The sequence below is a fragment of the Diospyros lotus genome, chromosome 9 (genome assembly GCF_014633365.1).
Source record: "Diospyros lotus cultivar Yz01 chromosome 9, ASM1463336v1, whole genome shotgun sequence".
Lineage (NCBI taxonomy): Eukaryota > Viridiplantae > Streptophyta > Magnoliopsida > Ericales > Ebenaceae > Diospyros > Diospyros lotus.
The window spans coordinates 25,620,241-25,635,339 of record NC_068346.1 but is presented as its reverse complement, the minus strand read 5'-3'; the positions used below and the strand labels follow the sequence as shown (position 1 = coordinate 25,635,339).

At 36.5% G+C, this 15,099-nt stretch overlaps 1 protein-coding gene across 12 annotated transcripts; it reads right to left on the bottom strand.

The window, feature by feature from the left end:
• Window positions 1-2,376: 2,376 nt before the first annotated feature.
• LOC127809113 (G-type lectin S-receptor-like serine/threonine-protein kinase At5g35370) lies at window positions 2,377-6,342 on the bottom strand. 12 transcript variants are annotated; one of them, XM_052347800.1, is made up of 4 exons: window positions 5,792-6,338; window positions 5,238-5,633; window positions 4,977-5,107; window positions 2,377-4,755 (listed from the first exon to the last, which is right to left on the bottom strand). In XM_052347800.1, the coding sequence occupies exons 3-4, from the start codon at window positions 5,079-5,081 to the stop codon at window positions 2,611-2,613; spliced, it is 2,250 nt and encodes a 749-aa protein (XP_052203760.1). In that variant the 5' UTR covers window positions 5,082-5,107; window positions 5,238-5,633; window positions 5,792-6,338; the 3' UTR covers window positions 2,377-2,610. The 12 variants fall into 12 exon arrangements, with proteins under 12 accessions (XP_052203760.1, XP_052203763.1, XP_052203759.1 ...); XM_052347803.1 differs by having other exon boundaries at window positions 5,046-5,107; XM_052347799.1 differs by having other exon boundaries at window positions 4,977-5,102.
• Window positions 6,343-15,099: the final 8,757 nt, after the last annotated feature.

Sequence of the window (15,099 nt, the reverse complement as noted above, 5' to 3'; positions counted from 1 at the left end):
TGTCGTGAAATAATAAATTTTGAGAGATTTTTAAATTGTTGCAAAAAAATATAACTTTGTGGCAATTACTCCAATAGTTGCTAAAAACCACCACAAAAATACTTCGCGACGGTTGTATCTACGGTGGTTTTGAAAATCATTGCAAAATCAAAATTGTCGCAAAATGACAAAAAAAATTGTCATCAAAATTCAATTTTTTTGTAGCGAGAGAGAAAAAAGAGCTTTAATTATTTATCCCTCAATTCTCTCTACCTGTATTGATTAATCCCTCTTAATCTTTCTTTCATATTCTTTTGAGGGTTATTTACCCTGTGAACTTTTGTTCATTCATTTGAGAGCTGCTTATCTTGTGAGCTTTTGCTCTATAATTTTCTATCTCAACTGGCTATAAGCGTTAGTGCCTCGTCCCTATAAAAGGTCTAAAAAAGGTTATAATTGAGCTTTGTAAAAGATATTATAAAGGATATAGTTAAATTTTGAAAAAATTACTGTAATAGAGGATAGAATTGCTCTATGTGAATAAGCACTCTATAGTAGATTCAAGAAAATCCTTATGAAGAGTCAAGCTAGTAGAGTAGGTTAACTTAAGACGAACTACTATAAATTCTATATACTATCTATTTCATTTCTCTTTTATTTGATTTTCATATTTCATGTACTTTTAGTTTACAGTCACAAAATCGTTTTCAAAGCTATAAAAAGACAAAACACTTTTTATATAAAATCTTCATCAAATCGAAAACATTTTGAAAGAACCAATTCATCCCCCTAAATGCAGACTCTTATATTTCATTTTCAGCTTCATTTTCTTCACCCTTTTTATACTCAATTGCATCTCAATCTTTTCTTTATCTTTTCTCTTCTATTTCCAGGATTCTCTATTGCTTCTCTCTTTATCTTCATCTCCTCTTTTTCTGTCAAGGTTTCCTATTGATTATCTTCATTTTTCATTTATTTATTTATAATATTAAGTTTATGATATTAGGTTGATAAATTAAATTATAATACTAAGTTATAATATTTTCTTTAAGGCCCATTTCTTTGAACTTATTTTCTCTGCCCCGTTTTCTACAAAAAGAAATTTAAATTATAAAAAATTCATATAAACTCACACTTTTAAGTAAAAAAAAATAATACAAATTTAAGATAAAAAATAGATAAAAATATACATAAAATTAAACCCAATCAAAAAGGAAAACAAAGGATTGACAAAAAAAAAAAAAAAAAAACGAGAGAAAAATTAAGAGACGCATTGTGTGCAGCAAATGAGAGAAAACCAAAGTAGGATTATCTCCATTAGCCCTATGGATATTAATTTTATTACAGTATCAAGTACAAAAATGCTCTCATACAAACAGAAATAATAAATATTGCGTAGTATTAAATGTGCTTGAATATTTCAACTCTTCACAGAATCTAAAAATAGGCACAGCATATCGCCCCACCTGGGTTCGTCCGCACACCGTAAAGGTAGGATTCATGGGGAGAGAAGCCACTTTTTGAAAGTTTATTTTGGGTGTGTATAGTTTATTTCTGCATCTAAATTTACATGAAAAATAGATCAAGAGGAAAGGTCACTCACTCGAAAAAATTAATCGGGTAAAGCTCAAAACGAGTTATAAAAAAAAAAATAGGCACAGCAGCAATAATTAGTTACCAGTAAGCTGGTATTAGTACGAAGTAACCTTGATGTGGTTTTCTCCTAGACTGTGTTTCTGGAATCCAAGTAGGCATCAAAAGTAAATTTTTAATACAAAAAAAAAAAAAGAAATCAAGAAATCTTCTCCGGGAATAAAATATAAAATGAAATTTTAAAAGTGCAAGTAATGTAGCTGTGAACAATAGATAATCATCTATCCCAAACTTTGAACCCACCCACAATTCCGGTGGCCTCCGGTAGACTATTCTTTTCAATCATCTGCCTCTAATCAAAGGTGGTTTGTGCCGTGGACATTGTTGGAGTTTTTTGGGTGCTGGAAAGCAAAGGAAAGACTGTACAAATAGGACTCTCCCCCACCCTTGCAAATCGGAGAGCCTCGGGCACTGCACAGGGACACTCTTATGGTTTATATTTTATTCCTGAGTATTGGGCTTTCAAGGAATTCAGTGTTTCTATGATGTATTATTTCTCGTGTAGTAATTATCTCTGTTTAGTTATAAACCTTTGAGGAAATTGACCTTAAACCATAAGGTCCCAGGAGCTGCCCATCTGAGAAATCATAGCAACGAAACAAGAAGTAAAGGAGACTCTGGTACACACGAAAAGACCTTGCGACAGGAATGCCACCCTATTGTTTATCAACTGCAAAAGGGATATTATTCAAGATGGCAGTACTAGTGAAACCCCACCCAGGTAAACAAATAAGTAAATAAAAGTGACCAAATGGAACACACGGATGCATTCATCTATAGTCCTCAAGTTAAACTCATTCACTTTGTACAAGCCACGACAAGAACCTTACCATATACTGAGATGTAGGAATTGCATTTTGGACATCATCATAAAAAATGCAACAGCCCATAAAAAAACAGAATCACCAATGTTGGTGGCAAACCAATAATTCACAATGAATAACATACTAGTTCTTAAATCTCAGGCAGTTGATAGTACTATCGTGGGCCTGAGATCTGCTGTGATGATATATAAGAGAAGAAAATAGGCGAGCTGCTCTTTGTGCTTGTAAGAGAAGCATTTGCCTGTGGATGCAACATGTAATCGTCTTGCCAATTGTTATCTTCTATAGTTGAAGCCTCAGTAAAACGGCGCCCATAAAAGCGCAAAAAGTTTAACGACTCCATCCTAGGCCGACCAAAAGGGAGTTTACCTTCCAACATGCTGACAACAGTCACCATATTTGGTCTAAGTGCAGGCTCCTCATGAACACAACACAATGCAACACACACAAATTTCTCCACTTCTGCACTAGTAACCCGCCCCTCTAGCCTTGGGTCAGCTAGTTCCAAGTACCTACCTTGCTCATGCATCTCTAATGCAAATAGCGGGAAATACACAAGCCCCTGTTCTGATGAAGATAATGAGTTGCCACCGCCACTGTTATCATCATCATTACTGTGGGTCTGTGTTCTCAAGGAGCAGTTTTTTCTTCCACTTACAATTTCGAGCAATACCATTCCAAAACTATAAACATCAGTTTTATCTGAAATTGCAGAGCTAGTAAGCCATTCAGGAGCAAGATAGCCACGGGTGCCTCTCATTGTAGTAAATAGACTAGACTGCTCAGAGCTTAACAGTTTTGAAAGCCCAAAATCAGATATTTTTGCCTGGAAATGGTCGTGGAGGAGAATGTTCTCTGGCTTGACATCACAGTGGATAATCTTCTGTTGACACCCAGTATGCAAGTATGCAAGCCCACGTGCCGTTCCAATTGCTATGTCAACTCTTTCTTGCCATTCCAAGACCGGCCCACTACCAAATAGTGTTCGGTCTAAAGAGCCACGATTCATATACTCATAAACTAACAACCTTTCTCTACCTTGAGCACAAAAGCCTCTCAACTTGACCAAATTGACATGGTGAATATTTCCAATAATGGCAATCTCAGTGCAGAAATCCTTCTTCCCTTGAACACCAAAATTAGTAATCTTCTTTACTGCCACTAAAGAGTTATCCGGGAGTGTACCCTTGTACACTGCACCAAACCCACCAGAGCCAATCTGTGTCCTGAAGTTATCGGTCGCTTCCTCAAGCTCCACATACTCAAATCTTATGGGTAATCCTGGGATGGAGAAGGCCTCCAGGTCCCCGGAAGAAGGAGAGGATGGGCAGGCTAGGTTTAACTTTCCAGTTCTGATGATTCCTGATCTTCTCCACCAGAGCAATCCCAGTGCAACTACTAGGAACATCCCAGTAAAAGGCAAGAGGACTAAAGCAACTAGGGGAAATCCTGCTCCTTTATCGTCACTATTATTATTCTTACCATAATTTGGAGTTGAAGATCTGAGAAGTGTTTTAATAAATCCAATTCGATCATTATTACTTCCAGTACTCAACATAAGTGATCCCAACTTGTTTTGAAGCACGTAACAAGACTCGGATGAGTTTTCATAAAAAACTCCCAAGCACAAACAGTCAGATGAGCAAATATATTGACATACAGACAAGTTTACACCATACTTGATAGGCGTGGTGAAATCATTAGCAAAGTAGTCAATACCATAGCCAAGTCCCAAATATGATACCAACGTAGAGTTCTGCTTATTGTTCTTATCAGTTAAATGACAAGAAACTGGCAAGGAATGAGAATCATCACTTGGCACACAATCAGTTGTATGCTGTGAGCTAGCATGGAAGTTAGATGGACAAGAACAGACAGGACCATTTGATGCATCAGTATCGCTGCACAAACCAAGCTTCCCACAAGTTAAAGGAATTTGGCATTTATCAGATGGCCCCACAAATTCCTGCTTCAAGCTAGTACCAGAAAAGCTACCGATGATCAACTGGCCAGAAGCATCCAACTTGGCAATTCGGAATTCAGAGGGAGACAAGTTCACCATAATCACAACTGCAGTAGCATCATGAGCAAATAGGTAAAGACCTGTCTGGTTTATCGCCATATACTCCACTACATAATTGGAGTTTGTGTAAGCTCTGGAATCCATTGATAGTTTCCAGTATGTGATATTCTGCCACTGCAGTAAAGTATCAGAGGCACCAAGTACAAGCTTGTAATCACCAATTGATAAGTCACCATTTGAAGCAGCACTGGATAGTGATTTCCCAACTGGCAAGTTCTGCCCAATAACAATTGTATCAGTTGGATAATCGAAGCTCTCCCAAAGAGTATCATTAAATTGATTGAGCAAGATGAGATTTCCATGCTCAGTTAACTGAAGCGCAAATACTGGTAACTTTAATGGCAGTGTTGACCATTTAAAATTGCCATATTGATCCGTAATTGAAATACCATTACGAGTTAGACTCATCTTTCCAAACTCTGAAACAGAAGCGTTACCATTTGCAGACCAGATGACTGTATTGGACGCCGCATGAATGACACACAAATAAAAGTTTGTTGGCTCACCACCAGGGTTGAACATAGCAGCTTTGAACGTCCCATTGCGTGAGGCTAAGAAGCTACCTGCGCTGTCAATGAACTTGAGATGAGAAGCCGTGAAGTTCGGGTACACTAACTCCATATAAACAATCCCAGAAGCAAGAGTACATGATGATGATATGATGGCTAAGGCCAATAATAGCAAAGGGCCCATAATACCTGGGATGGGAGAAAGGAAGAACAGAGAAATGTTCTAGGAAAGCGGAGGAAAGGTGTTGGTGATTCTTGCATTGGTCTGCCCTGCTTTCTGATCCTCTTCTTTTCTCCAACTTCCTTATGGGTTTCACGTTGACTACGTGCTACAGAGACTCTGTTCCCTCTCTCAACCGACTTGATACTGATTGGTAGCCCACAGAAGTGGGCGCCCATTCGTTCGTACATCAGGCGTTAAGATATTGATTTCAGTGCCATTCTGACCAAAGAATGTTATGTTTAATCAAAGATAATTGCAGCAGTGCCATGCGCCACCACATCACTTCATTTAAAATTTTAAAGAACTTGTAGACTATATTCGCTCGCACAACTGGCACCCGAATTCCATTAAATGGCACCTTTCTGAATATTGCAAAAAGTAAAACGAGAGAGAATAAAGAACACCCACCTTTACAAATAAACAATAAAAAAAAAAAAAAAAACAGCAACTTCCCAGATATAAAACAAGAGACATTTCGTTCGGGTAAAACATCAAACAGGTTGCGTGCAATAACATTTACCTCTTGGATTAGGAAAGCGCGTCCACGAAAAAGTGCTATCTGGGTTCACCCCATGACCCTAAAAACATTAGAGGCCTCGAATCGGCTTCTGCGGCCTCTTCTGCAAACGCAGCGCGAGTTCAAAAACGGCATACGTAGGAGAAACCGACACCGTTGACTCCTTTCCGTCACAAAGTGACAGTAAACAAGCATATAAGATAATTGATTTCACTTACCATCGTAGTCATTTGAGATGGTAGTAAATAATTATTCTTATTAAGAAATGTTATTATCAATCATGCTGCTCGTTGCTACGGCAAAGCATTGTGTTTACTGTCAATGCAAGTTCACATTTCGCAATCCAAACCAGTTATCCCTTACTTTCCTTTTGAATCATACGAATCAATACATTCGCCATTATTTTCTACCGAATTCAATTGGCCAACTGGCAAGTGGACGAAGGAGGAATTCAATTCAATAGAGACTGCTTCATTTTAAAATTATTCCATTCTGGAATATGCTTGAATCCCAGTTGCTTGTATATATATATACATATGCAGACATTCAATAATTTCGGCTAGTTGAAGAGATGAAGTCAACTCTAGGGTCACATCACATCTACCAGCCAGATATATATATATATATACGTACTCAATCAAAACCAAAATAATAAATATATAAACCAAAAATATAAATTCCAAGTTACCCCTTTTACCGTGAATATTGTTGTTCAATTACAATAATAAATTTATAGATAAAAAAATTATCTAAAAATAATTTATGTGTGAATTATCTGAATGATGGGTTACTATTGAGAGTGATGAATGACTCTCTCGAGATAGAGCGACGACGATGGATGAATCTCTTGGGTAGATTAAGAAAGATGGATGACTTGTTTAAAAAGAAGATCGGTTAGGGACGTGAGTGAGGATCTCCCCGCAAGCACTCCGATGTTTAAATTAACCTCTCGAAAGTATAAAGTAGTCGAATGTAAACAGAAAATGCGAATGTGAGAGCTTACATACCGAATGAGGGAGGATAATCCCTCTATTTATAGCTATAGAAAAGACTACCAAGTGTTGGGTGACCCGATTTTATCGATGAGCAACTTAGAGCTAGTTTTGACCAGGTCTCATGGGGGTGATGATGCGCAAATCACAGGCGTGGGCACAATGGAGCGCCAATGACACCCTTGAGTAAGGGTTACTTGAGGGTGTAAGGCGCGGGGCATCTTCGGATAAGGTCACTCGGGGGTACGGGCATGGGAAACCCCCGAGTGAGGGTTACCTGGGGGTGCGAGCACGAGCACATACGTATGGTTGTCAAGGTCATGCTAGGCCATGAATGGACCATGTAAGGCCGCAAGGGACACCCCAGGTAAGGTCACAAGGGGATGCCTTACGTCCATGAGTGAGTGTATTTTAAAATATGTATTTTGATGTAAAATATGTATTTTAAAAATATTTTTAATATAAAATATATTTTTATTTTTCAATATTTGATTGGCATAAGAAAATGTTTTTCAAACATTAATTATATGTACATGTATGCATATGTATATATATAGTATATGTATGTATTTATACATATTTAGATATATATATATATATTTGTATGCATTTATATTTAGATATGGATATATAAACGTATATATTTTATATATAGGTGTTATGATGAAAAGATAATTTATTAATTTTAATATGAATAGAAAAATGATATACAAATTTTGAATTGATAAATCATTTTTCTCTATTTTCATTTTTTTTTTCATCAAAGCATTAAAAAATGGGTAAAACACTTGCTTTAATTATGCAGTTTATTTTTTTTCCTATAGCTAGTAGTGGTGTGGTAATTTAATTAAAGGTAAATTGCATATATATTACATATGGTTTGACTTATTTGCACACTCCTTTTGTACTTTAAAATCGATCATAAAAATTCTTGAGTTTTCAATTACTTCGCATACTCCAATTTTAAAATCTAATGGTGTCCATTCTAAACCAACACCACATAGTTTTGTTTTACACAATTAATTAAATTATTTAAATCAAAAAATAAATTTAAATAAAATAAAAATTTAAAAGAAAAAAGAAAATCATCAATTTGAAGGTTCAAGTTGGCAAAGAGAACTCATCATTGGTGATTTGGAACCAAATGGAGAGATATAATAATTATTGTCAAAATACAACAATTGAAATTTGTGATGTAGTAACGATAAATTATGTCATAACAAGGCAAACAACCGGCAAATATCACGTTGTGAAAATTGGTAACGGGTGGCTTTAATCTCTAGTTGTTTAATCTCTAGTTGTATGGTTCTGGAAGGGCATTAGGGCAGTTCAAGAGGGCATGGTCTAAGGGGACTCGACCTGGCTGGACTTAGCCTAGGAAAACTGTCTTGTTGTACCTATCAAGTATCTTCGTTACCTAGGAGAAGCAAGGTGAATGCACAGATAGACCGCCAGATGGAATCTTAAACAGGCTTTCAGGTGAGATCTTGGGGTGGAATCTAGGATGAACCTCTAAGGGTACCTGTGAGAGGGGATTTGTTAAGTTTGCACAATTATATCACCGCACACTCAAAGAAGGGTGATAAATTGGGTGTTATAAAAGATACTTGACAATTTGAAAATTTTGTTTGAAATAAGGATGAAGTGTTATGAAATAGTGAATGTGTAACGTCCTGTTTTTCTGAGAATTTAAATAACTTAGGAATTTTGAGAATATTTTTTTTTTCAATATAAATCATTTCTCGACAATTCCGCTCTACCTTCCCAGCATATTAAACAAGAATCAATAAGATAATCAGGTTATCATCATAAATGCGAAAGCTTAAAATCGAAACCTAATATGGTACAATCCTAACTGAAACGTTTGAATGTTCTAGGGGTATAACCTAATTAGAAGATGAATCTTCTAGTGAGCGTTTTAAAAACAGTTACATGAATGCATGATGCAAATATATGAACAACCATTTGTCACAGTGTAACTTCCCAAGCCCAGCCAGACACGAAACCCTAGGCAAAATCCTGACACCTTCGGCAGGATAATCCTAACGTTGTTCCATCAATTGCCCTTAGAGAATTATGGCTACACTATCGGGGCGACATCCCAATCCCATGCACAAGTATCAATATGCTAATAATATCGTGCCATATGTAAATCACATATTTCCATGCAATAATATATAAACAAATGTGACAAAAATGATCATAACTTTCATGAATATCATTCATAACATAAGCAACCATATCATATATAAGTTTTTGAGACAAAACCACTCACCTAATACCCAAATTTTAGAACACCTCAAAAAATGTGCATCGCCTCAATTTTCGCACAAATCCTCTATTCTTGTGCACCACCTCAATTCTCGTGTACTATCTCTATTCTCGTGCACTACCTCAATTTTCGTGTATTGTCTCAATTCTCATGCCCAGCCTTGATTTTCGTGCCACACCTCAAAAATTGCACAAATTACTTAACCTTAAGCATAACAATCCTATGAACCATATTTATTTTAAGAACTTCAAAAGGAAATTCGAGAACTTACCTTGAAACTTTGATTGCACGCACAATAAGGTTAGTCATTATTGAAATTGAGAAACTGAAAAGCCAAACACCAAATCTTTTTGCATAGCACCCTCAACTTATTTTTCTCGATTTTTCTATATTTTTCACATTTTTTCAGCATCCCACACGCCCCCACTTGATCTATCACATGCCTGCGCGTGAATGTCGCAAGTCAAGCCCACACTCCAGCCTTCTTCTCCGGTGATGGCACACCGGCGATGATGGATCTTTAACCCTCGAGAAACGTCTCCTCCAGTCTATCCGAATGGCATATCTTGTGCCTTGAAATGAGCACTGGAGAGCCTTAAATGGACCGGCCAAAGCCTCGACCGAGACCACCGCCTCCCTTCTCCGGTGAACTTCGAATCCCTCCAAACGCACACAAAAACGCCTCAAACTTTCCAAAATTCATCCTCAAGCCTTAGGTAACAAAAGCCCCTTATTGAAACCTCTCAGTTCGTTCGAAAACGAGCGAAATTTGAAGCCCCAACTTGCTAAAACCTTCGAGTGAAACTCGACTATTTATAGCCAAAATCAACCCTCGAAACACCCATGACTGCCTTACCCAATGCCTCAAATGCCTCAAGCACCCCTCGGAAGACCCCAAAGCAGTTACCAACCGCCTTGAATGGCCGATTACAGGTCTGACATGGTCGACCAAATCGTGGCCAAAAACCTTGAAATCCGGCCACCCTCGTGCTCGCCGACAATCCAACTTGAATCCTTGAGCTCCCTCGACCATGCCCTCGAGATCCCAATGGTCGGAAACCCATGGTCGACGACCGGCAGTGGCTGTTGGCCATAGCAGCTTCCATCTTTGCAAAATTGCACTTTCGCCCTGATTAGTGGTTAATTTTGTAAAAATTTTGTTATAATTATACCCTTCTTTTGATCTTAAAAATGGTTTAAATTAGATATTAATATATTTTTTATGGTTATATGCAAGTTTAAATTGAAAAATGAATGAAATGAAATTTTAAAGTAAAATTTAATAATAATAATAATAATAATAATAATAATATATAAAATTATATATAATACATATACATCATTATATGCATGCATGTAATATATATATATATATGTGCCATGTGTAATACATATATATAATATATAATTTATTAATAACATTAAATTATTTTTTTTTTAGGCATGAAGAATTCAAGCCCATGAAGACTTAAAGTCCATGAAGAATTCAAATCCATGAAGAAATCAAACCCATGAAGAAATCAAGCCCATGAAAGATTAAAGTCCATGAAGAATTCAAACCCATGAAGAATTCAAGCCCATGAAGAATTAAGGCCCAATTTGAGCAACCCATGGAAGATATTATTTGGAGAAGGCCCAAGGATTATTTTTAATTCTAATGAAGATTAAAAAACTAATTTATAGAAATCTATTTTTATTTTTTATGTGAGAGCTTTATTAGGTGTGTTTTTTAGCTAAAATCCATTTAACTATTAGGTGGATATTATAGCTAAAATCCATTTAACTTTATGAGTGCTTTATTAGGTATGTATTTTAGCTAAAATTCATTTAATATTAGGTGTGTATTATAGCTAAAATCCATTTAACTTTAAGTGTGTGAGTGCCCATTAGATATAATTATGTCTAATTGAATAATTGAAATTGTGTGGTTTGTATTGCATCTTGTGGCCTATAAATAGCTCACTTGATTGCATTTGTAAGTGTGATTATTATTCTTGAATCAAAATTTAGTTGTTTTCTTATAATTCTCTCTTTAAGAATTGTCCTTGTTCTTTCCCCTTTTCTTTAGTATTCTCTCTTGTGATGTTACTTCCTTCATTTTTTCTTTTAAATTCTTATGTCATTTATTATTACTTTATTATTCACCGCCTAAATGGCCGGTTAATTTGTGCCTTTAAATTTTTGTAATTTTAATTCTTGTCATTTAATTATTCACCGCCTAAATGGCCGGTTAGTTTATGCCTTTAAATTTCTACAATTTTAATTCTTGTCATTTAATTATTCACCGCCTAAATGGCCGGTTAGTTTATGCCTTTAAATTTCTGCAATTTTAATTCTTGTCATTTAATTATCTACCGCCTAAATGACCGGTTAGTTTCTGCTATTTTAATTCTTGTCATTTAAATTCTGTTATTTAAATTACGTCGTTTAAATTCATGTCAATTAACTTTTAAATGGAAATGAGTAGCTAAATCTAATCTTGGGTTAAGGCAAGGACAGTGTCCAACGCCAATGATTCCCAAAGAAAGCTGCGCTTTAAATGAGTAACATTAATTTAAATTTCAGTATGAGTGTATCTTAATTATTGAGAAATCACTAGGTTTGGATTGGAGCGTAAGCCTAACTTAGAGCTTTCATGTCACGCATGAGAGTTACTAGAACTGGAAATTCTATCATACCCAAACCCGGATGATTAATTTAGTTGTCTTGTATATTAATTGTAATTGGATTTATGGTAGTTGCTTAAATTAGAATCTCACATATCATGTATGGGGATTGCTTAAACTAGAACTATCATAATCTCTAATTGCATTTAATAACAAACCCTCATATCTGAAATTAAATTAATGTTACTAACCTTATCTGTTAAAATTTGGGAATCAACGGGTTGGCACTGAAATTGTCTTAACTCAAGTACTATCCAATTTTATATTCTCACTTTAAGTATTTATTTCAATTACTCCCTTAATTTATTTCCTAGTATCTGTTGTTTAAAAAACCATAAAAAAATCTTGTTGCCAATTTGTCCAAATGCGTGTGTGCTTGTGTGTGACATTCTTTTTATTTTGCCATAAATAAATCTCTCAGTGGACGACCTGGACTCATTCAGAAAATATAAATTTAAATTTGGACTACAACTGCACTCGTACACTGACGAGTATAAACCTCTCACCTAAATAAAGAAAAAAATATAAAATTTTTATTGTGTTTTAATTGCAGGGTGGGAGTGCAGTCAAATTTTGGCGCCGTTGCCGGGGAGATTGAGGCAAAAACATAAAGAAAAAAATATATAAGAAGAGGCATCTCCTGATAAATTCGGTAACTCTGTTTCTTTTTACTTTATTTGTGCATAGTGTATGATACTTAGGTCAGGTAAAACTATAGAATATCAATCACTCATGTCTCAACACAATGAGAACATGCCACTTACACACAACATGTCTGCATATGGTAGTGACCACGGTGACCCTGATCCCATTGATCAGGGTATGATCAGACCCCTTAGGGAGTATCTTCATCCTCCTAGGCAGACAACCCCCTCATGCATTATTCTTCCCATCAACCATCATAGGTTTAACTTCAAACCTGGCACAATCCAATTGTTGCCAACTTTTCATGGCATGGAATCTGAAAATCCATATACTCATATGAAAGAATTTGAGGAAGTATGTAGCACTTGCATGGACCATACAGCAAATGAGGATGTCATAAGATTAAAACTCTTTCCATTCTCATTGAAAGATAAGGTAAAAATATGGTTAAGCACTGTCCCACCTAGATCTATAGGAACTTGGAGAGAAATGCAAACAACTTTCTTAAAAAAATATTTCCCTGCCAACAGAACTGCTACTCTTCAAAGACAAATCATGAACTTTGCCTGTAAATCAAATGAGAATTTTGCTCAAGCGTGGGAAAGGTTTAAAGACCTTCTTCACACTTGTCCACACCATACTTTTGAGCAATGGAGAGTGGTCAGTTTCTTTCATGATTCACTCACTCTCCAATTGAAAATGCTAGTTTCTACAATGTGCAATGGAGAATTCTATGAGAAGACTCCAGAAGAAGCTTTCCACTTCTTTGACACATTGGCTGAGAATACAAGGAACTGGGAAGTTGGTCCAACATCTGCTCTTGATTTAAGAGAAAATCCACAACCTAGAGGGAGATACCAACTGAGTGAGAGTGACGATTTAAATGCAAGACTAACTGCTTTAACAAAGAAAGTTGAAAACATGCAACCCAAAAAGGTGCAATCTGTTAATCAAGTGGAAGTAAAGTGTGTTGTGTGTGATGCAACAGATCATTTAATTGAAGAATGTCCTACCCTACCTGCTTTCAAGGAGGTATTGTATGGGCAGACTAATAACAATCATTCACACAACTTTGAGGGGAGACAAAATCAAAATTAGAGTGGAGCCTATTATGGGAATAATCAGAACTACAATTCATACCATCCCAATAATAGAAATCACCCCAATTTTTCTTGGAGAAATGATTCTGGAAATCATTCTCAACCTCCCTTCCCTACACAACAACACACCTTCCAACAAAATCAAGGTTCTTCATCCAATACTTACCAACCTCCTCATAGGAGATCTTTGGAAGATACCTTGCACCAATTCATCCAAAGTCAAACAGGTATCAACAATCAGGTTGCTCAGCTTGTCAAAAATCAAGACCAAACAAACAGAGCCATAGAAGACATTAGGAGCCAGTTGACCAAGATAACACAAACATTGAGTGTGAGAGAACCCAGAAGGTTTCCATCCCAAACTAATCTTAACCCAATTAGGCAAACCAACCAGGTAGAAGCTTCAAATAGTGAAACTAACACTCATGAACAAGTGCAAGCAGTGACTGCCCTAAGAAGTGGAAGAATAATTGAGAAACTAACTGATCCTAGGATAAACCAACATGTTGATGAAGAAAAAGAACCAAAAGATCATGAATCCACCGTGGAGAAAAATGAAAAAAATGAGAAAAATGAAAAACAAAAAAAAGATGAGAAAGAAATTCAATACAGGCCCAAATCACCTTTCCACAAAGGTTGAATCATTTGAAAAAAAAGCAACAAAATGCAGATATATATGAAGCGTTTAAGCAAGTGAGAATCAACATCCCGCTGTTGGATGCAATCAAACAAACACCTTCATATGCAAAATTTTTGAAAGATCTGTGCACTGTCAAAAGAAAAACAAATGTGCATGAAAAGGCATTCTTGACTGAACAAGTCAGCGCCATTCTCCAATTGAAAACTCCTCCCAAATACAAAGACCCGGGCTGTCCAACCATTACATGCATCATAGGAAGTCAAAAGGTTGATCGGACACTTTTGGATTTAGGAGCTAGTGTCAATTTGTTGCCATACAGTGTGTATCAATAGTTGGGATTAGATGAGCTTAAACCCACTAGAGTGACCCTTCAGCTGGCTGATCAATCAGTCAAAGTTCCACGAGGAATTGTGGAGGATGTTTTAGTACAAATCGATAAGTTCTACTTTCCAGTGGACTTCATCGTTTTGGACACCCAGCCGCATCAGGGGCCTCAACCTCCTGTGCCAGTCATCTTAGGTCGACCATTCCTTGCCATATCAAATGCCATCATCAACTGTAGGAATGGTGTGTTAAAGCTATCTTTTGGGAACATGACTGTAGAAATGAATATCTTCAGGGTAGCCAAACATCAGGACACTGAGAGTGAAGTGGAGGAGGTAGACTTGATCCAAACACTGACCAATGACTGTTTTGAAGAGTTCATGAGAAGACCCAAAGAAGGAAATCAAGATCTTGAAGAAATAAAAGAAGTGGAAGTCATAAGCAAAGAAAGTGAGAAGCCTACATGGATGCCTGGTTTAGAGCCATTAAGGAACTTGGACAGTAAGCTCATGGCTCCTGATAGCCATCAGTCCACGCTTGAGAGAAAGCCATTGCCCAGTGATTTGAAGTATGTCTTTCTAGGAGAAGGGGAAGCATTCCCAGTGATGATCTCTTCAAGTTTGACACCTCAGCAAGAGCAACAACTGATAGAAGTTCTAAAAGCACACAGGA

Excerpts from the sequence above, each read along its gene's own strand:
- LOC127809113 (XM_052347791.1), bottom strand. The coding sequence starts at position 5,232 with ATGGGCCCTTTGCTATTATTGGCCTTAGCCATCATATCATCATCATGT.